A 27,031-nucleotide genomic window follows, 5' to 3' on the forward strand; every position below is an offset into this window, starting at 1 on the left:
GGTCTCAGCCCTGTGACTACAAAAGATTAGAGTCTGCTTCAGGGCACACTTAGAAGCTTTCAGGTGATTTTTGTTGTATTTAAGCTGAGAGTTTAAGTTTCTGGGCTTATTCTTTTCATTTCTTACTTTGTCCATGATGTTAGAAGTAACCATAATCGCAGATTTGCTAGTTTGAGAGAAATGTTTGTATCATATATATCATATGCACAATTAGCCAGACCCTTTATTCTTTTTTTTTTTTTCAGACCCTTTATTCTTACAGGTTGATTTGGAATAACCAGTGGTGATATTTTGCATATCTTCCTGCAAGATCATGCTATGGACTCTCAGTACTCTACTGTTGAAAATATAGTCATTAACATCTTCAAATGTAGTCATGTAAGAGAGCCAATTCCAGAAGCCCAGGGACCAATTCAGACAACTCATCCTTAAAAACTTGTAGAACGAGTCTAGGTATCATTATCTGCATTTGTCAATGTTCTCCAGAGAAACATAACCAATAGGAAGTGTGTGTGTAGTCATTCATTCATTTACTATAAGGAATTGACTCACACAATTTTGGGGGTTGATTAGGCCTAAGATTTGCAGTTTGCAAGCTGGAGCTCCAGAAGAGATGATGGTGCATTTCCAGCCTGAGTCCAAAGGCCTGTGAGCCAGGAGAGTTGATGGTAGTTCTAGTCTGGAAGCCAGCAGTCTCAATACCTTTGAAGGGTCAGTGTTTCAGTTCAAGTAACGAGGAAGATAAAACTAACCTTAGATTGAAGACAGGTAGGCAGGAGTAATTCTTACTCAGGACAAGTCAGGCTTTTTGTTCTATTCTGGCCATCAACTGATTGGACGAAGTCCATCCATGTCAATAAAGCAATCTACTTTACTCAGTCTGTTAATTTAATTTAAACTAAGCAAAAAAAGCACCCTCACAAACATTCAGAATAATATATGACTAGAGATCTGACACTCTGTCCTGTACAAGTGATAACCATCACAGTTACTACAAAGTAATGGAGCTCAGAGTAAAAATATGTACTGGGGGAAAAAAATCTGTAAAACATGGTTGATTTTAAAATTCTCATTTATCTTCTTTATCTGCCCAAACTTCTCAAAATAGAAAGGAAAAATAGAGAATAAATCTTAAAGTGTGAAATATATGATTTTTCAATAGTAAAAGATTTCAACAGGTTTTTTTTTTTTTTTTAAACTGAAAGAGGACAGAAGATAGTAGAAAGTACTGGAATCTACAACCTACAGTGCAAACTGATAGGATATGAATAAGAAGACTGTCTTATCCTGGCAGAACCCTAAACACATTGGTTCGCAGCTCAGATTTGGAAACACTGGTTATAGCTGAGAGTGGGGTGAAGCATGAAACTGAATATGGAATTACTTTTAGTCTAGTCATTAAGAGGCCAGCTTATTGTTCTGTTTCTTTGTTTCTCTTGTGTGGTCAGCAAAACACCAGCAAGCTGTTGCCTACTCCTCCAGGTTAGATGTGAGATGATAGGACTTCTGGCATATATTTGGCCATCTTCTGTGAGATGCCTGTCACCCTATCCTAACCCTGCTATCCTGTTTTCCTTCTTACACATGTACCTGAACTATAGATGGATTATTACGTAAAATTGGACAATTCTTGGAGGAAGCTGAGTGAAAAAGACAGACAGAAAAATAAGATAATGGTAAAAGCCTGAGAGGATCAGTTAAAGACTTTTAAATCCAACTGATTGAAATCTTTAGAGAAAGAAAATAGAGAAAGTGGACAATTGTGAAATTACAGAGTACTTGGTGAGGAAAAATCCCAATAGCTTCCAGAGGTAAAAACAAAAGAAAAGCCCTATTACAAACAAAACAAAAAATAGGTCGTTTTTAAGGGAGTGAAATTGAAAACTGAATTTTGGAAGACAGGGGAGCAATGCTTTTATGTTTCTGACAGATTCTCAACCTAGAATTCTGGCAAAGTATCAGTCCAGTGGGATAAATAAATCTTTTATTTATCTTTTCTTAAGAAATTGTCTAATGTAATGTTCCAACAAATGAGGAAGTAACCAAAAAGAAAGAATTGTAATCTAGGACACAGAAGAATGTTAAAGAGAAATTCTAAGATAACAGCTGTGTACCAGGCCAGGAGAATAATCGGTTCATTTGGAGCAAGGGATCCCTAATGCAAAATTTCAAGCGAAAGAGGGAACTTGAAAGAGGAAATGACATGATAGTCTTCTTTTCTTTTCTTCTTTCTTTTCTTTTCTTTTCTTTCTTTTTTTTTCTTTCTTTTCTTTTCTTTCTTTTTTTCTTTGGTGAGGTTTGAGTATTGATATGACAGTGGCCGCTTATGTAAGAAGAAAGGAAGTGTTTGCTGTAGGGAAGAGAAAGCTATATAAGAAAGAAAATATACTTTTAGAAGTTAGCTTTTTTGTTTTGTTTTAATTCTTAGCAAGAAATACTGAATCACCTACTTCATTGTTTTCTTGTAGAGGAATGTCAACCCTTTGAGGTTTTGAATGACTTCAGCAAAATGGCTGAATAAGAAGTTCCTCATTTGTGCCTCCCCCCCCCCACCCTTACCTCAACAATAAGAGTTTGGCATCCGTTTGTGGACAAAAGTGCCTCTGAGGGAGCTGTGGGATCTAATATCTTATGTCATGGGGCCAGGGAGGAGCTTTGCCCTCTGTGGCCCTAGATAATAGGCATAAAGACCTTGGTGCTGGCTGAGGACCCTGTAGTGGCCTGTTTTCTGGGCTTTCTGGGCTGTGGTCTGTAAGTCCCTGGAAAAGAGTCATAGACAATTACCTACAGATGATAGAACTTTTGTGGAAGTCTAGGTTTCCAATGGAGAAATTTCAGGACAGTGTTAGAAGAAAAATTTTTGAGTTTGGACACGTTGGAGAGGGTAAGAGGAACAGTTTACCTTTACCTGAATCACTCCTCACCCAAGGTGGCAAAGCTTAGGGACAGATAAATCTTTTCAGCCCATGGTTTCTCCCATGAGGGGAAATGAGTGTGGTGAGTGAACATCCAGCTTTCCCAGCCGTGTATGACCCATTCACTCTCACCTCATCCAGAAGACTGACTTGTGAGCTGCATGAATGAAAGCGGGGCATGAGAGGCTGGGTGAGTGGCACATTTCTCTTGGAGGATATTAAAGGGATGTGATCTATGAGTCCTATGTACCATTGAGAAAGACTGAGATCATACCAGGTATCTTCTCTGACCACACTGGTGTGAAACTAGGAATCATCAACAAGAGAAAAGCTCAAAAATTCACAAATTTGTAGAAATTAAATAACACATTCCTTTTTAATATTTTTTTTATTGGAGTTCGATTTGCCAACATATAGTATAACATCCAGCACTCATCCCATCAAGTGCCCCCCTCAGTGCCCATCCCCCAGTCACCCCATCCCCCCACCCACCTCCCCTTCTACTACCCCTTGTTTGTTTCCCAGAGTTAGGAGTCTCTCATGTGCCGTCACCCTCTCTGATGTTTCCCACTCACTTTCTCTCCTTTCCCCTATAATCCCTTTCACTATTTTTTATATTCCCTGTATGAATAAAACCATATAATTAAACAACACATTCCTGAACAACCAGTGTAGATATCAAAAAATATCTTGAAACAAACAAAATAGAAAGACAACAACCTAAAACGTATGGGATGCAGCAAAAGCAGTTCTAAGATGGAAGCTTATAGCAATAAACACCTACATTAAGAGAAATGAAAGATCTCAAGCAACATAACTTGACACCTCAAGGAAATAGAAAATGAGTAAGCTAAGCCCAGAGTTAGTAGAAGGAAGGAAATAACAAAGATCAGGGCAGATAAATGAAATAGAGGCCAGAAAAACAATAGAAGAGATAAAAGAAATAAGAGCTGGTTTCTTGAAAATAAAAACAAAATTGACAAATCTTTAGTTGGGCTAAGAAAAAAGAAGCCTCAAATAAATAAAATAAAAAATGAGAGAAGAGACATTACAATTGATACCACAGTAGTACAGAGGTTCATAAGAGACTATGTGGACAGTTATATACAAATTGGCTAACCTAGAGAAAACAGATAAATTTCTAAAAACATACAACCTACCGGGAGTAAATCATGATGTAATGGAAAATCTGAATAGGCCACTAACAAGAAAGGAGATTGAATCAGCAGTTAACAGTTTCCCAACATAGAAATACCCAGGACTAGATGGTTTAAATAGTAAGTTCCACGAAACATTCAAAGAAGAATTAACGCCAGTTCTTCTTAAACTGTTCAAAAGATTGAAGAGAACACTCTTGAACTCATTTTATAAGGTCAGCATTACCCTGACACCAGATAAAGACATTACAAGGAAAGGAAAATTACAGTCCAGTATCTTGGATGAATATAGATGCATAGATTGTCAACAAAATACTAGCTAAGTGAATTCAACAACACATTAAAAAGATCATACACTTGATCGAGTGGTATTTATCCCTGGAATGCAATGATGGTTCAATGTAAGCAAATACATAAATGCAGTACACCGTATTAATGAAATGAAAGATAAAGTCACGATCCTCTCATATGCAGAAAAGGCATTTGACAAAATACAACATACTTTCTTGATAAAAACCTTTCAATAAATTGAGTATAGAAAGAATATACCTCTATATAAAAAAGGCCATGTAAGATAAATCCATAGCTTACATTGTACTCATTGGTAAAAGATTGACCGCTTTTCACCTAGGATCAGAAATAAGACAAAGATGTTCACTCTTACTACCTTTTTTTTTTTTTTAAGATTTTTATATATTTATTCATGAGAGACACAGAGAGAAGGCAGAGACATAGGCAGAGGGAGAAGCAGGCTCCTCGCAGGGAGCCCAATGTGGAACTTGATCCCGGAACTCTGGGATCACGCCCTGGCTGAAGGCAGATGCTCAACCACTGAGCCACCCAGGCATTCCAACTCTTACTACTCTTATTCAACATAGTACTGGAAGTCCTAGCCAGACATCGGAGCAAGAAAAAGAAATAAAAGACATCCAAATTAGAATAGAATAAGTGACATTGTCTTTTTTTGATGTGATATATCATCTTTTAAATAGAAAGTCCTATAGACTTCCAAAAAAACTGGTAAAACTAATCTGTGAATATGGTCAAATTGTGGGATACAAGGTCAACATACAGAAATCAGTTGCATGTGTATGCACTAACAGTGAACTAACTTAAAAAGAAATAAAGAAAGCCATCTCGTTCACAATAACTTTAAGAAAAAGTGCTTATGAATAGAGTTAAGCAAGGAGATGAGATATATCCACTGGAAACTATAAGACTGTGATGAAAAAAAATTGAAAAAGACACAAATAAATGTCAAGGTATCCTGTGTTTTGGATGGAAAGAATTACTATTGTTAAAATGTCCATACTGCCGAAAGCCATCTGTAGACTCAGTGCAATCCAATGGTATTTTTCACAAAAGTAGAACAAATAATCCTAAAAGTTGAATGGAACCACAAGGACCCTGAATAGCCAAAGTAGTCCTGAGAATGAACACCAAAGCTGGGTGTATCCAATTTTAAACTATATTTCAAAGGTATAGTAATCAAAGCAATATAATACTGGTATAAAAATAGACACACAGATCAATGGAGTTGAATCAAGAGCCCAGAAAGAATCCTGTGCATATGATCAACTAGTATTTGACAAGGCTACTCAACAAGACTACTCAAGGAGGAAAGGAGAATCTTTTCAGTAAGTGGTATTGGAAAAACTGTGTGTTCATTCATATGCTATTGAATATTCAATGACATTGGACCACTACTTTATACCACTCACAAAAATAACTCCAGATGGATTAAAGACTTAAACATAGACCTGAAACTGCAAAACTCCTAGAAGAACACACAGGGAGAAAACTCCTTGACATTGGTCTTGGCAATGATTTCTTTTTTTATATATGACATCAAAAGCACAAGCAACAAAGGCAGAAATAACTAAGTCGACTATATCAAATTTAAAAACTTCTGCACAGTAAAAGAAATAGTCAAAAAATGAAAAGGCAACCTTTGGGATGGGAGAAAATATTTGCAAATCATATATTTGATAAGGAGTTAATATCCAAAATATGTAAGGAATTTATATAAGTCAATTGCAAAAAAGCAATCCAATTTAAAAAAAATGTGCAAAGGCTGTTGGTGGGAATGTAGAGCCACTCTGGAAAACTGTGTGGAGGTTCCTTAAAGAGTTAAAAATAGGGCAGCCTGGGTGGCTCAGCGGTTTAGTGCCGCCTTCAGCCCAGGGCCTGATCCTGGAGACCCGGGATCGAGTCCCACATCGGGCTCCCTGCATTGACCTGCTTCTTCCTCTGCTTGAGTCTCTGCCTCTCTCTCTCTCTGTCTCTCATGAATAAATAAATAAAATCTTAAAAAAAAAAAGTTAAAAATAGAGCTACCCTATGACCCAGCAAATTGCTCTACTGGGGATTTACCCCAAAGATACAGATGCAGTGAAAGACCTAGACCCCTGCACCCTAATGTTTATAGCAGCAATATCCACAATAGCCAAACTGTGGAAGGAGCCTCAGTTTCCATCAAAAGATGAATGGATAAAGAAGATGTGGTCTATATATACAATGGAATATTACTCAGCCCTTAGAAATGACAAATACCCACCATTTGCTTCGATGTGGATAGAACTGGAGAGTATTATGTTGAGTAAGTCAATCTGAGAAGGACAAACATATGGTTTCATTCATTCGGGGAATATAAGAAATAGTGAAAAGGATTAAAGAGGAAAGGAGAGAAAATGAGTGGGAAATATCAGAGACGGTGACGAAACATGAGAGACTCCTAACTCTGGGAAACGAACAAGGGGTAGTAGAAAGGGAGGTGGGCGGGGGAACGGGGTGACTGGGTGATGGGCACTGAGGGAGGCACTTGATAGGATGAGCACTGGGTGTTATACTATAATATATGTTGGCAAATTGAACTCCAATAAAAAAATATACAAAAAATAAATAAAAAATATGCAAAGGATCTGAATAGACATTTTTATAAAGACAACAAATGGCCAACAGTTACATGAAGAAGTGTTTAACATCACTAATCCTTAGGAAGATTCAAGTCAAAACCACAATGAGTTATCACCTCATCCCTGTTATATAGCTCTCATCAAATGTCAGGAGATTAAGTGTTCATGAGCATATGGAGAAAATGGAACTCTTGTGCATCATTGGTGGTATATTTATACCAATATAAATTGGCATAGCCACTGTCGAAAATAGTATGGATTTTTTTCAAGAAATTAGATCTACTGTATGATCCAGCAATCTCTTGTGGGTGTAGATCCAGGGGAAATCAAAACAGGAGCTTGAGGAGATATCTGTACTCCTATGTTTATTGTAGCATTATTTACAATAGCCAGGATAACCTAAATGGCTATCAGCTAAGGAATGGATGTTGAAGGCGTGGTATATAAATATAATGAAATATTATTCAGCCATGAAAAAGAAGGAAATCCTGCCACTTGTGACAAAATGGATGTATTTTGAGGGTGTTATGCTAAGTGAAAAAAGTAGTTTGGAGAAAGACAAATACTGTGTGAACTTTCTTATGTGGAATCTAAAAAGCTGAACCAACAGAAACAGGATGTTGATTGCCAAGGCCTTGAGGTGGGGAGGTGGTGGAAATGGGGAGATGTTAGTCAAAGGGTATAAATTTCCAGTTAAAAGATGAATAGATTCTGGGAATCTAATATTCAGCATTTTGACCATAGTTAACAACAGTGTATTATAAACTTGAAAATACTAAGAGTGTATCTTAAATGTTCTCACTACAAAAAAGATACGATAATCATGTGGAGTGATTAACCAACTCTACTGTAGTAATCATTTCTCAGAATACAAGTTTATTTAATCACTATGTTGTATATCTTAAAGTCACACAATATTATGCATCAATTTTATCAGTAAAGCCAGAAAAAAAAATGCTCTCAGCCTCAATGTATTCCTCTTTCACATCCTCTTTCACTCATTGATGTAATTAATGAGTTTGGGAGAAGGCACTGGGCATAGATGCCTCAGCCCCTTCCGTCTTCTCTTTTCAGATCTACCTGCCTGCAGAGAGGGTACAATCTGGTCTGCTCTCTCAGTCATGCAGTAAAATTAGGGCAGGCTCTGCTTTTTGGGGGAGGCAAACCTGTGATTAGGCAGGTAAGTTTGATTTTGGGGGTGCAGTATTAGGAAGCCCATTTTGCTGTTTGCTTTAGTCATGTTAAATGCCTTATTGAGAATAAAGATGATATTTTAATTTGTAGTTGTCAGCCTCCCCTGTTTTTTTTTTTTTTCCACCTTGTTCTGAACTTGCTCAGGGAATAATAATGTGTAATGTACTGACAGGGATAATATTCCAGTATTAGTGGTATAAATATGAAGCAATATATACTTCGAGAAGACAAATGAGGGGCACTTGGATTCGTGTAAGAAAGCTGAATTCTTGCCTATCATAAAGGGCATTAGTTGTTGATATCTGGAATAGGTAAGTCAAGAAATAGTGTAAAGTAAGTCATGGAGATGGAAAGTACAGTATAGGGAATATAATCAACGTTGTAATAACTTTGCACGATGACATGGTAACTACACTTATTTTGGTGATTTTTAATATATAAGATTGTTGAATCACTACTTTGTACACCTGAAACTAATATTTTAAACTAATATTTTATAATTAAAGAAAAAAGACTAGTAACTACCTGGTGAAAGAAAGAAGGAAAAAGAAAAGGAAGGAAGGAAGAAAAAAGAAAAGAAAAAAAAGAAAAACAGTATGCTAGTTTAAAACAGGGAGGGAATTATCAGGAAAAAATGTTAGTTGCTTCTGGACTGCTAGACTGGCAGAGTAGCTAGGAATGGGTCATGGAATTGTTTTGTCATAAATACTTTTAGCACTATTTTATTTTTAGTCATGGGCATGCATTTTGTTTAGAAAAATTAAACAAAAAAAATGAAGGTAAACTGGTACTCTGTTCTTCAGAAGTCAGTTTAGAAGTGTCTGTCAGCTCGATTAATAGTACAGCATTGACATTCAGAGACTTTTATGGTCTTTCGTAGGTTGAGCGATTCTCTGGTGGGAAGAATTTATGACAGTGGTGATACAGTTTACTGGAATGCTTGATTACTTAAAAATGTGTTACCAAAGTTAGATTTTTTTCTCTGAACCAATTGCTATACCAGAAAGTGTTTGATTGCCTGGTTTGAAAATCATAACCAACAAAATATGATTTTCCTAAAATGTAAGAAAGAAATGGCTAAAGGATTTCCTGACTTTGAAAATAACTCTGCTTTGGAAATTGGGCATGCTTTGACATCAGGTGTTCACTTCAGATTTGGTGCTTGGTTTAATATCTTCAGTCATTTCTAGGAATGAAATATCCATATTTAATGAGTTGACTCTATGTTTACTCTTGGATAAATATTCCAACTGCATTTGAAGATTGTATTTTCACTTACAACATATATTTGATAATTATTTATTCAGATCTTTCACATTCTTTTTTTTTAATATTTTAAAATTTTTATTTATTTATGATAGTCACAGAGAGAGAAAGAGAGAGAGGCAGAGACATAGGCAGAGGGAGAAGCAGGCTCCATGCACCGGGAGCCCGATGTGGGATTCGATCCCGGATCTCCAGGATCGCACCCTGGGCCAAAGGCAGGCGCCAAACCGCTGCACCACCCAGGGATCCCAGATCTTTCACATTCTTATTTGTTGTTCTTAATGTGTTCAAAATTTAGAGAAAGGAATTTAAGTCTTCTAGTAGCTTTCTGTTTTCATTTCCCCTTGTATAACATTTTTTGCACTAAGAATGCTAAATCTATGTTTGTGGCAGAGTTTGTTGACTAATACATTTTAGTTGTGAGTTATATCTTTTATTAGTTCAAAATGTCCTTTGCTATAGCTTCATAGTTTTGTCTTAAATTTTCTCTTAATTGATATTATTACCATACTTTCTTTATATTTAAATTTGCCTAATAGAAGTTTTGTCCAACTCTTTACAGATTCATTTTGTTTTAAGTGTGTGCCTTCTGAATAACATTATTTTATGGCTCAATCTAAGTTTTTTCTTCTTTTGGAAAAAAGTCTTTTAAAAAGATTATGGGAAGATCACATTTTAATTGTTAAAAAATTCAAAAATGCTGTGGGAGACAAAAAATACAGGTCCCCTGCTGATACCCTGCTACTGATTTCCCCTCTTTTGAAACTCATTTCCTAGGGATAACTCTGATAACACTGTTTTATGTCTGTCCCATTATCTTTCTGGGCCTTTACAAGTGGATATGCTTCCCCACCATCCCCATTAGACTTTAGGATGAGACTTTAAATAATGTTCTGAAATGTTTTTACTCAATAGCAGAGTGCAGAGATCTTCCATGTCATTATATGGAAATCCAGTTAATCCCATTATAGATATTCTCCTGACTTAACCACATTGCAGTTTATATTGTCTGTAGTTAATTGGTTGACTGGTTGACTTTATCAGCACTGAATACTCTTTTACATTTAATCTCATCTACTTTTGTAAGTACTCCTGTAGGACAGATTTCCTAGGATAGATTTTTAAGTTAAGGGATATATACATTTAAAATTTAATAGAAACTATCAATTTTACTTTTCAACAAGGTGGTAATAATTTATTTTCCACTATTTGTATATGAAGGTGTCTTATTTTGATAACATTGTATATTATCAATCTTTTTAATTTTTGGCATTCTGATTGACAAAAAGCCCCATTATTATTTTAGTTTGCATTTCTCTTCTTGGGTATCTTTTCATATTTTTATTAGCCCTATATATCTTTTTCTGTTGTTAGTATTTATATGTTCCTATTTTTCTGTTGGCTTGTTATTTCATTATCATTTATAAGGGCTCCTCATACATAGAGAATGTTAACAGTCAGTTATATCTTTTTATAATTTGTCCTTTGTCTTTGCTACAAAGAAAATTTTAAAATATCATGAAGTCATTTCATGTTATGCTTAGAAAAGCTTTTGCATTCCAATAAAATATAAAAATTCTCCAATGTTTTCTTTTTGTATTTTTACAGTTTTGTTGGGCTTTGACATTTATGGGCACAGTTTAATTTACTGACATTTCATTCTATTTCTATGATCTTAATGCTATTTTAAAATGTTTTCTTAATGTTTCCTGCTTTATCTTCCTCTCGTTATATTGCACAAATTGTGTTTGAGTGTGTGTGTGTATGAGTCTAGTATGGAAGTTACGTATCTTTTTCTGTCTGTTATACTACTTTTTAAAAAAGGTTTTATTTATTTATTTAACAGACAGAAGAAGCAGGAGTGGGGACAGAGAGAGAGGGAGAAGCAGACTCCCTGCTGAGCAGGGAGATCCCAGGTTCTTGGGATCATGACCTGAGCTGAAGGCAGACACTCAACCAACTGAGCCAACTAGGCATCCCACTACTTTTTTTTTTTTAATAGCAGTAATACATTAATTTATTTTCCTTAGTGGTGTCAAGAATAAAATAGTATCTGCTGATTTCTCCCATTATTACCACTATTACCACTATTACCTTTAACCACCCCCCAACCCCACTATTTTTTTTTGAAATTAAAGCAGGTGATATAAATTAAATTAAATTTATTAAATTTAAATTTAAATTAAAAGCAGGATATATTTTAAGGGCTTTTATCTTTTTGTGTTTAATTTAAAAATTTTGTCTTTTTTAATTTAATTTAAAAATTTTGTCTTTTTTGTGTTGTATTACTATGTCAACAACATATATGTACAAGGATAGCAAATGCTTGGCATGTGTGCCTAGTACTTATATATTGATGGAATAAAACACCAAACATTTTCTATAAATGTAAAATAGAATAGGTTGGATCCTGTCCTTTCTGTTCTCTACCAAGGCTGGACTCTGGGGACTTTGAGCAAGCTGACAGTTTGGTACTTTATATAATATATCTAAATATATTTATACATAATATATATATATATATATTTATAATTTAAATATAATTTACATATGTATGATTTATATATGTATATATAAATTTTTATTTAAATTCAATTTAGTTAACATGTATTAGTTTCAAGCTTTATATATTCAACATTTATTTAGAAGAGATGCTAAACATTAAGTGGGAAAAGAAGTGGAAAAAGAACTCTTATTTTTATTTTTATTATTATAAAACTTTATTTTTATTATCCTAGGTAGTTCAGTTTTGGCTTCAAAGTCACATCGTGAAATCAGAAAGCAAGAGGTCCTATATTAACTTCATCCACCCTCCTTCACTTGTGGTTGTTGGTGGTGTAGGAACTGTGTAGTGTTGGAGAGGATGGTCTTTACCTAGAAGATAGGTTTTATCTTATCAACAAAGTAAACTTTTATCTCATTTTGGAAGAATTTTAGAAATTAAATTGAGTTTTACATTTTATGGAATACTATTTTGGTTCTTATAATAATGACAGTTTATGTGAGGTATTATAGTAATAGATTTCCTATCATTGAGCCTTTTTTAATAATTTATGAACTCTCTGGTTGCTTTTGATTTGATAAAGCTCATTTGTGAATATTTTACCTAGGGTTTCACATCTATATTTGTATGGAAGGATAGATTATAATTTTATCATTGTTTTTGGTATTTGTGTTATCTTTGTCTTTTTTGATTTTTAGTTCTATGTTAATTTCACTTATTTTCACGTTTTTTACATTCTCATATATATAATATGGAAGTTAGCGATTCCTTGAAAGTTTAAAAGAATTCAGCATGAAATCATCTGCGCCTCGCTCTAATTTCTTCTGGCCACTTGATTAGTCCATTCAATTTTTCCTTACTCATTACTCCATTTTTTTTTCCAGATCTGTAGAAACTTCCAGTGTGTAAATGCTTCTGTTCTGAATTATGATTGTGATATTCAGAAAAAGTGTCATGGACATGGGGTAGGTAATATTCTCTTTTGGTTTGTTCATGAAAGTAGTGTTGAATCATGAGAATTCCCAGTGAGGTAGGTGAGACTTTCCCAGATTTTTATATACTGGGGAATTTAGATATATGACTAATTTTTCATTCTTAAAAATAGTGCCTGTGGACTTGGGTGTATTTAGTACTTTTTCTTGGTTTCTGTTCTTGAGTTTGTGATGCAGAACAGTATTTTCAGTTAACCAAAGTGGTGTTTTGATTGTTTTGAAGGTATGTAATAGCAATAAGAATTGTCACTGTGAGAATGGCTGGGCTCCCCCAAATTGTGAGACTAAAGGATACGGAGGAAGTGTGGACAGTGGACCTACATACAATGGCAAGTAATATAGAAGAAATTTAGTGTAATTGCAAATGGCCCATGTCAGAAATTGGACGTTCTTATACCTCTCCCTCACTTCCCACATTGGTTATACACTAAATATGTTGATTCTGCTTCCTAATTTTCTCATTAATGTTTCCATTTTAAAATCCTTATTAATGACCTGTAATTTCTTGCCTGGATTTACATAATGGCCTCTTAACTAGCCTCCCTCTTTCTCATCTTGCTTCCTGTAATCCATGTTCCATACTGTAATACAGAATTTTAGTGTTTCTCTTCAGGAATTGTTTTGATTATGTCATTGTTGTAACTTCTTTTATTTCCTCTAATAGGTTACTCTCTTACCTCTGGTCTTTCTACAGTATTATATTCACATTATGGTAATTTGGCTAATGGCTACTCAGATTTCAATTTATACCGTATTTTCTCGAAAGTTTTTCCTGACTGCCTAAATCTGAATTAATATGACCTTTCTATTTGTTCTCCTTTTATTGTAAGCACTATCACATACTATAGTAATTACTTATTTACTTGTTTTTTCCTCTAAAAGACTATGAATGAGCTCCTTGTTCACCAATATCTTCCTAGTGAGAATATATGCTTTCTTTCTCTTGGGTAAATACTAAGAGTGGTTGGCTTATAGAGTACATTTACATTTCACATTTTAAGAAACTCCCAAACTGTTTTCCAAAGTGGTTGTACCACGTTATATTTACTCCAGCTTTATATGAGGGTTCCAATTTTTCTACATCCTCCCCAACACTTGGTATGGTCAGTCTTTCTAATTTTAGCCATTCTAGCAAATGTGTAAGGGTATTTCTCTAATTACTAATGATGTTGAGCCTTTTTGTGTGTTTATTTGCCATTCACATATCTTAGGTGATGTGTCTGTTCAAATCTTTTTGTCCAGTTTTTAGTTAGGGTGTTTTCATACAAGTCCTTTATGACATTTGTGCTTTGTAAATACTTTCTCCCAGTCAACAATACAGGTATTGTAGTGCTATCAGTTTTCCTCTAAGAACTGCTTTTTTTTTTTTTTTTTTTGCATTACACCAATTTTGATATGTTGTGTTTTTGTTTTTTGTTTCGTTTGTTTTAATTCAGCTCAAAATAACTACTAATATATTTTTATTTTTTTCTTTGCCTCATGAGTTATTTAAAAATGGTTTACTTTGTTTTGAAGTATCTGAGGAATTTTCCACATATCTTAGTGTTACATACACTGTAGTCAGGGAACATACTTTATGTGACTTGAATACTTTTACATTTTCTGAAACTTGTATTATGGCCCAGATTATGGTTTATCTTAATAATAAGTTCTGTGTACACTTGAAAGAATATGTATTCTGCTATAATTGGTTAGAGTGTTTTATAGGTAATCACTTCATATTAGTTGACAGATGTTTAAGTTTTGTATCTCCCTACTGATTTCTGTCAGTTACTGAGAGAGAAATATTCAAATCTCTGGTATTATAATTAACTGCTAATTTGCCTGTTTGTCCTTGCATTTCTGTCAGTTTTTGTTCTATGTATTGTAAAGCTTTGTTCTATTCTTGATAAATTGACTCCATCATTACAAAGTAACTCTCTTTATACCTGGTAATATTTTGTGCTCTGTATTCAGAAATTAATATAGCTACTCCAGATTTCTTTTGTTTAGTCAGCATGGATAGCCCTTCTTATTCTTCTACTTTTAATGTTTGTCTTTATATTTATTTATTTATATTTTTTATTTTATTGTTTTGAGAGAGAGCTAGAGTGTGTGTGCGAGCTGTGAGGTGGGGCGAGGGGGAGGGGCAGAGAGAGAGGGAGAGAGAGACTCCTGAGCAGGCTCCATGCTCAGCTTGGAGCCCGTGTGTCTTTATATTTCAAGTGGATTTCCGGTAGGCAGAATATAGTTTGGTCTTGCTTTTTTATTTTTTGATTTGTTTTGTTTTGAGTAGGCTCCATGCCCATGGGGCTTGAACTCACAACCCTGAGATGAGGTTGTACACTCTATAGACTGAGCCAGCCAGGCGCCCCTTGGTTTGCTTTTTGAGTCAGTCTGCCAGTCTTTGCATTTTAATTGACTTGTTTTGATCACATACATTTAATTTGAGTATTGATGTTTGGGTTTAAATCTGTCATATTGGTATTTTTTATCACAGTCTCTTCATATGGTATTTTATCATTTCACTCTGCTTCTTCCATTTCACTTAATTTTTACTCGAATGACTTATTTTCATATCTCTTATAATGCAGGTCTGCCAGTGACAGATACTTTTAGTTTTTCTATATCTTTTGTAAAAAAAAAAAAAAAAGATTTTATTCATTTATTTGAGAAGAGAGAGTAAGTGAGCAGGGGGAGGAGCAGAGGGAGAGAGACAAGCAGATTCCTTGCTGAGTGCAAAGCTTAACATGGGCTGAGATCATGACCGGAGCTGAAATCAAAAGTTGGATGAGCCACCCAGGCACGCCTAGTTTTGTGTATCTTAAGAAGTTTTTATTTTGCTTATTTTATTGAATGATAACTGGGTAAAGAATGTAAGGATGACAGTCTGTGTTCTCCCCTCCCCCCTCAGCATTTACTTCTTCAAAGATGTTTTCTCCATTGTCTTCTGGCTGGCATTACTTTTCCTGAAGAATGGGCCATCATCTTTTCTTTGGTCTTTTGTTTTTTAGGCGTCTTTTACTCTGGTTGCTTGTAAGATTTTCTCTTTATCTCTATAGTTATTAGTATTTGATTATAAATGTGCCTTGGTGTCCTTGGGATTTGGTGGACTTTTTGGACTTGTGCTTTTATAGTTTTCTTCGACTTTGGAAGACTGTGGTCGTTATTTCTTCAAATATTTTTTTCTTTTTTCTTCCTTTCCTTTAGGACTCCAATTGCATATTTGCTACTTGGAATTTTTTTACATCTCACTGATTCGCTTTGATTTTTAAAAATTCTTCATTCTCTATATTTAATTTTGAATAGTTTCTATTGTTATTCTTCAAGTTCACTCTTATTCTGTGATGTCTGATCTGCCATTAATCCCATCCAGTGTGTTTTTTATCATAGATACTTTTTTTTTATTTCTATAAGTTCTGTTTTTTTTTTTTGTAACTTCCATGTCTTTACATAGCATGTTTGATCTTTACTTTAGCTTCTTGAAGATGCAGAATACAGTTAGAATAACTTCTAGTATCCTTGTCTACTAATTCTAAAATCTTATATAATTTCTTAGTTTTGACTAATTAATTTTTCTCCTATTTTGGGTTATATGTTTCTTCTTTGCATGCCTGTAATTTTTTTTTTTCAACTGGATGCCAGAAACTGTGAATTTTGCCTTGTTGTATATTAGATATTTTTGGGATTCCTATTGATGAGTTTTGTTCTTTTGTGCTTATGTTACTTGGTCATAGTTTTAATCCTTTTGGGTCTTGCTTGAACATTTAGTCTAGGGCTGATTTTGCCTCATTACTGAAGCAAAAAGCCTTCTGTTTAATTCTACTCAGTGCCACTTTGATATGAAATTTCATTTCATATTAGGCAGGACTTGAACATTTAGTCTAGTGCTGATTTTGCCCCATTACTGAAGCAAAAAGCCTCTGTTTAATTCTACTCAGTGCCACTTTGATATGAAATTTCTGCTGTGAATGGTAGGTATAGGCACTTTGCTTCATCTTGTTTGACCTATGGGGTTTATTCCTACTAATCCTTTCAGAGGGATCTTTCTCTGGTTTCAGGTGGTTTCTTTACAGCATATGTTGCTCAGTACCCAACTGAATATTTGAGAGGAACCCTATGCACATCTTTTATGTTATGTCTGTGTAACTATCCCTTCCAGTCAGTACTTTGCTCAGTGGACTCTAGCTGCCTTGGTCTCCTCAGCAAACCAGCTCCATCTCCTCAATTCAAGGAGAGCACTGAGCTTTGCTTGGGTTCCCTCACCTCTCATTATGGACTGTTAGGTTTCTCTGGGCAGCAAACTGGGACAAGTGTAAAGCTCACCTTGTTTTCTGTCTCAGGGATCATTTTTCTTTATCTGATGCCCAATGTCTTGAACACTGTTGCTTAATGTATTTTGTCTGGTTTTCTGGTTGTTATAGTTCCCAGGATAAATCTGGACACTGTTACTCCATCTTGGCTAGAAGTAGAAGTTGGAACTATGGATTTTAATGGCTACATGTCATTCCATCAAGTGGATATGCCTTAACTTGCCTTGGTGTTTTCTAATTATTTGACATTTAGGTTGTTTGTAAGTTTTTGATATACATTGATAACATTGTAGTGTACATCTTAATACTTACGCATTTTTTTTTAGTTGAAGGGTAAGTTGCCAGAAATGAGATTATTAGGTCAAAGGTATAATCCTTTTTAGGGTTCTTGACTAAAATTCCAAAAGAATTTATGTTAATGTCACTGACAGTATGAAGGTATCAGTTTCAACATAACCTTAACAGGGTTGGATGCTTTTATTTAGATTCTGCCTACACATTAGTAAGCATAAAATGGGAGATCAAGCTCATTTTAATACTTCCTTTTCTTATTTTTAATTGGGTTGAATGTTATTTCATGTTATTTCATAACAAATTTTAACAGAAATTTCTGGTACTTTTACAAAGTTAAAATTATGTGAACAACTTTTCTACTTACCACTACTGTTTATATTTACTATATTCCTTCTTTTTCTAAAGAACATGGAATAGATCAAGTTAATGTGAATTAATGAGTTTTTAAAATTTATAATAAGACTTAAAACCCAGAGTAAGGACATGTTCTTATGTAGCCACAATATCAATATCATGTTTAAGGTAGTTAAAAATAATTCAGTAATACCGTTTGAGATCTGGTCCACATGCAAAATGTCTAATTGTTTTTGAACCAGGACTCAATCAAGACTCATGCTTTTTACTTGGTTATGTCTCTTCAGTCTCTTAATCTAAAATGTCCACCTGTTTTTATTTTTTAATTTTTTTCCTGTGTAACATTGACTTCTTAAAGAAACCAGGCTGGTTCTACTAGGATTTTGAAAGTCCTGCCACTGTCAGGGAAAAGTTAATGATCTGTGGAGGTGTATTTGTATTTGTATATGTAATTGGTGTGATAACTTACACTTTCCTTAAATTTCACTTGAAGAAAAAAGTTTGACTTTACCTACTAGAGCATATATTGTATATATATTTTCCCTCTAGCTAGTGTGGCTGGTGGTGTCTATTTTAAAGTACTTATTTGAAATTTAGTGTTTTTTATATAAATTACTGTATGGAAACATGAATATGGATATGATTTGTTAAAATTGGAATGTGAATAAAGGTTTATTTACTTAAAAAAAAAAAATAAGATTGAGGGATCCCTGGGTGGTGCAGCGGTTTGGCGCTTGTCTTTGGCCCGGGGCGCGATCCTGGAGACCCAGGATCGAATCCCACATCGGGCTCCCGGTGCATGGAGCCTGCTTCTCCCTCTGCCTGTGTCTCTGCCCCTCTCTCTCTCTCTCTCTTTGTGACTATCATAAATAAATTAAAAAAAAATAAGATTGATAAATTCAGCTACCTAAGAATAAACTTATGCATGCAGAAAAACATTGTACCCTAAGACAAATGACAGAATAGGAAAAATATTTCCAACTCATATTGCAAAGTTAATTTTTGATATATAAAGGGCTTTTAGAAACTGAGAAGAGAAAAACCAATAGTCCAATAGAAAAATAGACTGAGCAGAAAAAGAACTACAGTGTTTCCTTACATATAAGCAGTTGATCGCCTCATAATATTAGAAAGAAATGAAAATTAAACTAAGATACAATTTTAGGGGTGCCTGAGTGGCTCAGTTGGTTATATGTCTGTCTTGAACTCAGATCACGATCCCAGGATCCTGAGATCTAGCCCCACATCAGGCTCTCTGCTCAGTGGGTAGCCTGCTTCTCCTCACCCACTCCACTGGTGCTCTCTCTCTCTCTCTCTCTCAAAAAGATAAATAAAACCTTAAAAAAAAAAAAGATACAATTTCTCACCTTTTAGGTTGGCAAAAATGCTAAAGTTTAATTCCAGTGATGGGGCTGTGAGGAATTCTTGTATGTTGTGGCCTGGCATGCTAAATTGTAAATACCACTGTGGTGGACAATTGACACTGGTTTAAAAAATGATGAATGTATTTAGTCTCTGATATAGCAATTCTATTTCTGCAAAACTATTCTATACACTGATATGATGTCATATATGTGCAAGATTATTTATTATAGCATTGTTTTGGAATAGCAAAATACTGGGAAAATAAAAGTATCGGGATACTGGTTAAATAAACTATAGGATGTCCTTATAATGGAGTTTTGTATACCTGCATAGAAAATGAGGTGGTTTTCTATGTATGGTCTGGGGAGATACATAGATAAGTGAAAAAAATGATGTGCTGAATAGCATTTTTGATATGGTACCTTGTGTGTAAGAAAGGGTTGACAATAAAAGAATACTTTATTTTTTGCTTGTATTTACAAAGAAACATTTTAAGATTGTATAAGAAACTAATGAAAATGATTATCAAATGGGAAGGCAAAATGAAGTAGGTAGGGATGAGGTATAAACCAGACTCTCAATATATTCAGTTTCTGTCAGTTTCACTTTTGAACAATGTGAAAACTAATATAAAATATTTATAATCACCTAGTATGTTTTAGTTAATATGTGTTAACTTCTAACTTAATGATCATTAATATGAAATTCTTTTCTTTAGAAAAGAATACTGCACTGAGAGATGGACTTCTGGTATTCTTCTTTCTAATTGTTCCCCTTATTGTATGTGCTGCTTTTGTCTTCATCAAGAGAGATCAACTGTGGAGAAGCTACTTCCAAAAGAAGAGATCACAAACATATGAGTACTGAGATTTTTTTTTCTTTTAAGTTCATATAAATAATTTGAAGTAATTCTTAATGATGATAGTGATATCATAGGGGTTGGTTTAAAAATAGGGTTCTAAGATTTAGCAGGGGTTAAAGAAAAGTGGTGACTCAGCCACCTCTTATCATGGTGAGGGAAAGGATTACAATGAACAGCCTGTATGCTACTGAAAAGGGCCCTTTAGGGTTCATGTTGCTGGACATTGATTTCTGATAATTTTGGGCTACAACTCCTTAATTGGGCTTCTTAGTTCGAGATTAAAATACTGGATAAAGATAAAAAGCATAAATGTCAAAACTATTTTCTTTTGTCTGTTTCAAGTATTAATTCTTACAAAGGAAGAGTATTTCAAATATTGACAACATGTTTTGTGAATTAGAAGTTCTTAAGAAATAAATTTTGATGGAAGGAAGGGCTATCAAAATTCAGACACTTGACATTTCTGGTCTATGTTTTGGACTTTTGTATGACTGTCAACTGTCACTTCTAACATATTGGCATTAGAATATAACATATATTAGCATGGCCTTGTATTCAGATCCTAAGTTCAAGTTTCAGTTTGTCATTTGCTAGAATTATGAACTGGAATAAATGAATAAAACTCTGAGCTTTAGTTTACTTCCTCTGAAATAGGAGTAATATTAACCTGTCTCTTAGTATTGATGTGAGGATTAAATGTGAAAATATTAACAAATAAAATCCATAGCACATTGCTGGTATAATATAATTACTCAAAAACTAGTTTGTATTAAAATAAAAAAGGCCAGCTTATTATAATAATGATTTCTTAGTACATAATATTTTGCTAGAGTATCCTGATGTTAGCTTTAATTTTTAATATAGTCTAAGATTTATCTTCCTATTCTTTCTTTCTCTTACTTCCTTTTACACTCAAACCGACCAATCTGTAGATAATTCTCCAGTCTCCATTTCTGAAATTTTACTTCCATAACCATAGCTCTCTCCTTACAGCTCTCTCTCCTTAGTTGATAACCTTTCCTACCAGCGTCTTTGCTCCTTACACTATTTTTTAGAATGATTACTTCATGTTTTGTGTATTCAGCCTAATAATATGCATTTATTATTTGATTTTAGGAAGACCTGAGGAGAAAAGTTTTAGAAATAGTGGCCTAATTGGCCAAATTTTATGGTTCCTTAGAATTTCAGGTTTTTTTAGTTGTAAAATGGGGCTAATAAAACTTTCTAGTATGTAAGGATTAAAAACGTGTGAATGCTGTTAAAAAATGCCATAAAATTTTAGCTATCGTTATGATCATCATTATTTTATAATTGAGAAAATGCAAGGTATACGTAACATATCATGTAGAAACATTCTAAACTTACCTTAGCTCAAAAATAATTGTCTCTTTCAGATCAGATGGCAAAAATCAAGCAAAAGCTTCTAGACAACCAGTGAGCGTTCCTCGACATGTCTCTTCAGTGACTCCTCCCAGAGAAACTGTAAGTTTAAAACAACAAAAAAATTTTAATATTATGGTATCACATTGCAAAACTTAAAAAAATAATTATTACATGGATATAGCAATAAGCATGGATAATTTCTTTTTTTTTTTAATAAATTAATTTTTATTGGTGTTCAATTTACCAACATACAGAATAACACCCAGTGCTCAGCATGGATAATTTCTTAAGAATATTATTAACTATAATCACCATGCTATACATTACATTTTCATGACTTATTTATTTTGTAACTGGAAGTTTGTACCTTTTACCCCCTTCTCCCAATGTCATCCATCGCCCACTCCCACCTCTGGCAACACCAATCTGTAGTTCTCTGTGTATATGTGTATGTGTTTTTAAGATTCTACATATAAGCGAGATCATATAGTATTTGTCATTCTGTCTGATTTATTTCACTTAGTATATTGCCCCCGAGGTTGATCCATGTTATTGAAAATGGCAGGATTTCCTTCCTTTTTATGGCTGAATATAGTATTTTATTTATTTTATATATTTTTTCATTTATATATATATTATATATTAATATATATTATATATTTACATATATATTTTTCATTTATATACATATATATATATACATATATATATATATATGTAAAGAGAATGTGATACATAGATATATTCTCTTTCTCTTTATCCATTCATCCATCAGTGGGAACTTGGATTGCTTCTATGTCTTGGCTATTATAAATAATGTTTCTGTGAACTTGGGGTTGCAGATATCTTTTAGAGTTAGTGTTTTTGTTTTCTTTGGATAAATACCCAGAAGTGGAATTACTATATAATGCAGTATTTCTATTTTTTAGTCAGATTGTTTATTTTATTATTGAGTTGTATGAGTTCTTTATATATTTTAGATATTGACCCCTTGTTAGATATATGATTTGCAAATATTTTCTCCTATTCAGTAGACTGCCTTTTCATTTGTTAATGGTTCTCTTTGCCGTGCAGAAGCTCTTTAGTTTGGCATGGTCTCACTTGTTTATTTTTGCTTTTGGTATCAAATCCAGAAAATTCCCTCCAAGATCCACTCTTTTTAGAGTTTTATGGCTTTGGGTCATCCATTCAAATTTTTAATCCATTTTGAGTTAATTTTTGTGTATGGTGTAGGATAGTGGTCCAGTTTCATTCTTTTGCATGTGGCTGTCCAATTGGACAGTATGATTTATGATTTCCCAGTATGATTTATTGAAGAGACTGTTCTTTTCCCATGGTATATTCTTGGCTCCTTTGCTGCAAATTAATTGATCATGTATGTATGGGTTTATTTTTGGGCTCTCTTTTCTATTCCATCGACCTATGTATGTGTTTCTCTGCTAATGCTGTATTGTTTTGATTACTATAGTTTTGTAGTATAGTTTGAAATCAGGGAAGTGTGATGCCCCCTTCATTGTTTTTCTTCCTCAAGATTATTTTGACTATGCACGGTCTTTTTTTATTTTCTACTTCTGTGCATTTGTCTATTCTAGATACCTCTTAGCAATGGAATCATGTAGTAGTTGTTCTTTTATGTCTGACATTTCATATAGCACTGTCTTCAAGGTTCATCCCTATAGTAGTATATATGAGAACTTTATTTATTTACAATATCACGTAATTATATATTTATGTATATACAATATTTTGCTTATTCATTCCTCCATGGATGGGTGGTTGGATTGTTTCTACCTATTGACTAATGTGAATAGTGTTGCCCTGAACATACATACATACACACACACACACACACACACACACACGTACTTGTTTGAGTACCGACTTTTTTTTTTTTTTTTGAGTACCTATTTTCAGCTCCTTTGGATGTATACCTAAGAGTGGAATTGATATGTTATATCATGAATCTATATTTAACTTTTTGAGGAACCACCAAATGGTTTTTCCACAGCGGCTACACCATTTTACATTTCTACCATGAGTGTTCAGATTTCTTCCCATCTTTGTCAACAGTTGTGATTTTCTGCTTTGCTTTGTTTTTAAAATTTTATTACAGCCATCTTAGTGGACGTTAAATGGTACCTTGTTGTGGTTTTGATCTGCATTTCCTTAATGATTAGTGATGTTAAGTATCTTTTCATGTGCTTATTGGCCATTTGTAGATCTTGTCTGGAGAAATGTGTATTCAAGTCCTTTGCCTATTTTTAAAATTGGGTTGCTTGTCTTTTTGTTGTTGAATTGTAGGTCCTGGATATTAACACTTGATCAAAAATATGATTTGTAGATATTTTCTTCCATTTTGTAGGTTGTCTTTCATTTTGTTGATAATGTCTTTTGGTGCACAAAAGTTTTTAATTTTTATGAAGCCCAATTTATCTTTTTTTGTTGTTTGAGCTTTTGATATCATATCTGACAATCCATTGTCAAATCCAAAGATGTGAAGATTTACTTGTTTTTTTTAAAGTTTTAGTTCTTATATTTAGGTCTTTGATCCATTTTGAGTAATTTTTGCATATAGTATGAAACGGGTTTAACTTTTTTTTTTTTTTAAAGATTTTATTTATTTATTCATGAGAGACACAGAGAGAGAGAGAGGCAGAGACACAGGCAGGGGGAGAAGCAGGCTCCATGCAGGAAGCCTGATGTGGGACTCCTTCCTGGGACTCCAGGATGATGGCCTGGGCTGAAGGCAGGTGCTAAACCACTGAGCCATGCAGGGATCCCTGACTTCTTTCTTTTGCATGTAGAAATCCACTTGTCCTGGCTCTGTTTCTTGAACAGACTATTCTTTATTCATTGAATGGACTTAGAACCTTGTGGAAAATCAGTTGCCTATAAATGTATAGGTTTATTTCTATTCTTTCAATTCTGTTCATTTGGGCTCTATTTCCATATTTCTGGCAGTTCTACGCTATTTTGATTATTGTGGAGTTGTAATGAGTTTTGACATTGCATAGTCCACCAACTGTTTTTTTTTTCTTTTTCAAGATTGTTTTGTTATTTAAGGCCCTTTTGATTCCATATGATTTGACAATCTACTTTTCCATTTCTGCAAAAAAGCCTGTTGGAATTTTTATAGGTTTTGTGTTGAATCTACGGATCACTTTGGGTTATGCTGACATATCCTGATAGTATTATGTCTTTGAATCCATAAACACTAATTGTCTTTCCACTTATTTAGGTCTACTTTAATTTTTTTCAGCAGTGTTTTGTAATTTTCAGCATACGAGTCTTTGACCTTTTTTTAAAAAAATATTTTATTTATTTATCAGAGAGAGAGAGCACGTGAGCGAGAGAGAGAGAAAGAGAGAGAGAGGCAGAGACACAGGCAGAGGGAGAAACAGGCTCCATGCAGGGAGCTCCACGTGGAACTCCATCCCTAGTCTCCAGGAACACCCTCGGCTGAAGGTGGCGCTAAACCCCTGGCCACCCGGGCTGCCCAGTCTTTGACCTTCTTGGTTAAGTTTATTCCTAGCTGTTTTACTCTTTTGGGTGCTATTGTAAATGGAACTGCTTTCTTAATTTCCTTTGTGGATTTTTCATTGCTGATGTACACAAACAAAACTGATTTTTTGCATGTTCATGTTACATCCTGCGTCTCCTCTGAATTCATTTATTAGCTCTACTAGCTTTCTTGTGGACGCTTCAGGGTTGTTGTTGGGTTTTTTTTTTTTTTTTTTTTTTTTAGGATATTATTGGTGAATGGAGGTAGTTTTCTTTTTTCCAACTTGAATGTCCTTTATTTTATTTTCTTCTCCAGTTGTTTTGGCTAGATTTTCCAGTACTGTGTTGCATAGTGGTGGCAAGGTGGCAAGTTGCATCCTTGTATTCCTGATTTTGGGGGAAAAACTTCTAGTTTCCTTAGCATATTTAAATACTTCCCCATATTCCTCCAGTAACATCTTTCATGTTGATGGTGAAAAGTCCCTAAAGCAGTTCCTGATAGCTATTTTTAAAAGGCTTTCAGCTGTCAGTAGTTAGAGTCCTTATGTATGAGATTGGGAAAGACCATCTCTCTTAAATCCATTTTTTAAATATTAATACAGCAATATCAGCTTTTCTTTTTGTTTAATATTCACTTTATGTCTTTTTACATGCAACTCTTGTCTTTATGTTGTCTCTATAAAGAGAATATCTTATCTTACAAATTTTTAAAAATATTTGTCTTTTAACTGGAGACTTTATGTTGAATACAATTATTAATATAGTTTTTCTACCATATTATTTTTATGATCTCATTGTTTTCCTGTTCCTTCTGTTTTTTCCCCACACCACAAAGCTTCTATTTTTTTGGATTGATTTAGTTTCCCCCTTGCCCCATTTCATTTTTCTCCTCTGCTAGTCGTTACACACATTGTTAGATAAATTAGATTCAAATCTATTGGTTATTTGTGATAGTTTCTTGTAGCTTCATTATATTTTTAAACGTGTTCATTTCTTTAAACAGTTAAAAATACCTACTTTTTTGTGCTTTATTTGATCATTTTAATGTGTGCAGTCTTGGTTCTGTGGTTTGTTATTTCTGATTCTTGCAGTGGCTCATTAGTGTGTTTTGTAATACTGATTGTAAACTGGTATTCTTTTGAATTTTACATAGGAGAGTTATTTCAGTCCTGAATTATAGTGAGTTCCTACAGAGAGTGTGTATTTCCCTTGGCCACATGCCTAGGGGCATGGGCAGTCAGTCTTCTATGCCTTTAAATTAAGATTTTTGTTGGTGTTTTTTTGGGTCACACAAGTGTTATGAACTCTGCCCCCAAAGCCTTGTGAAGATGGATATATGGTCAGAAATTCTCCATGGAGATGATTTTCTTTTATTCCCCTTCTATCAGTACCAAGGTCTATTTAGGCAGTTTCTCTACTGTTCTTTGGGACAGGTGTTTTGTTATTAAGTTAATCCAGTGAGAATATTGCTCTTGAGGGGCGTAAACTTTATATTAGGTCTTATTTTTGGCAATCCATCCAACTCAGGCTCCAGGTTTTGTCTTCTACGTCTATGAATTACCTGAAAACACATAATGTAGACCACCAAGGATGGAAGATATTCATTCATAGGAAGAATGCTGCTACATACTCAGTACTCTTTCATACTGTCTTATTGTTTTTGGTCTTTAAGATGTTTCTTACTCCCTAGTAACTCATTCAGGCATTAAAAAATGCCTATTAATATTTTAACTAGCATTTTATGTACCCTTTACTTGGAACATTTTAGTTCACTGTTTGTAATAAGCATGTATTTCATGCTTTTTAATAACTATATACCAGTCCATCTTATGGATTTATCCTAGATTTGAAAACTGATTATTTCAGATCTTGTTACTACAGAAAAATGCATCATCAAGGATCCTTCAACAGGTCTTTGCATACGTGTAAAAGTATATGTCAAATAAATTCCAAGAAGTGGAGTTTAACTATCCTTTTAAATAAAGTACTGCTTTGACGGGTTGGTGGAAAGGGAATGAGACACTTTCTTGAGTACCTT

The 27,031-nt window shown here is 34.1% G+C and overlaps 1 protein-coding gene across 1 annotated transcript in view; it reads left to right on the forward strand.

Annotated features, from left to right (window-relative positions):
• ADAM9 (ADAM metallopeptidase domain 9) overlaps positions 1-27,031 on the forward strand; it is a 138,373-nt gene that overhangs the window by 107,036 nt on the left and 4,306 nt on the right. The window contains exons 17-20 of the mRNA XM_055335390.1: positions 12,835-12,915; positions 13,166-13,271; positions 19,966-20,107; positions 21,504-21,591. Coding sequence (XP_055191365.1) covers positions 12,835-12,915; positions 13,166-13,271; positions 19,966-20,107; positions 21,504-21,591 — 417 coding nt within the window. The remainder of the gene's footprint in view (positions 1-12,834; positions 12,916-13,165; positions 13,272-19,965; positions 20,108-21,503; positions 21,592-27,031) is intronic.

Source organism: Nyctereutes procyonoides, unplaced genomic scaffold (genome assembly GCF_905146905.1).
Source record: "Nyctereutes procyonoides isolate TBG_1078 unplaced genomic scaffold, NYPRO_anot_genome, whole genome shotgun sequence".
In the NCBI taxonomy this organism is placed as follows: Eukaryota; Metazoa; Chordata; class Mammalia; order Carnivora; family Canidae; genus Nyctereutes; species Nyctereutes procyonoides.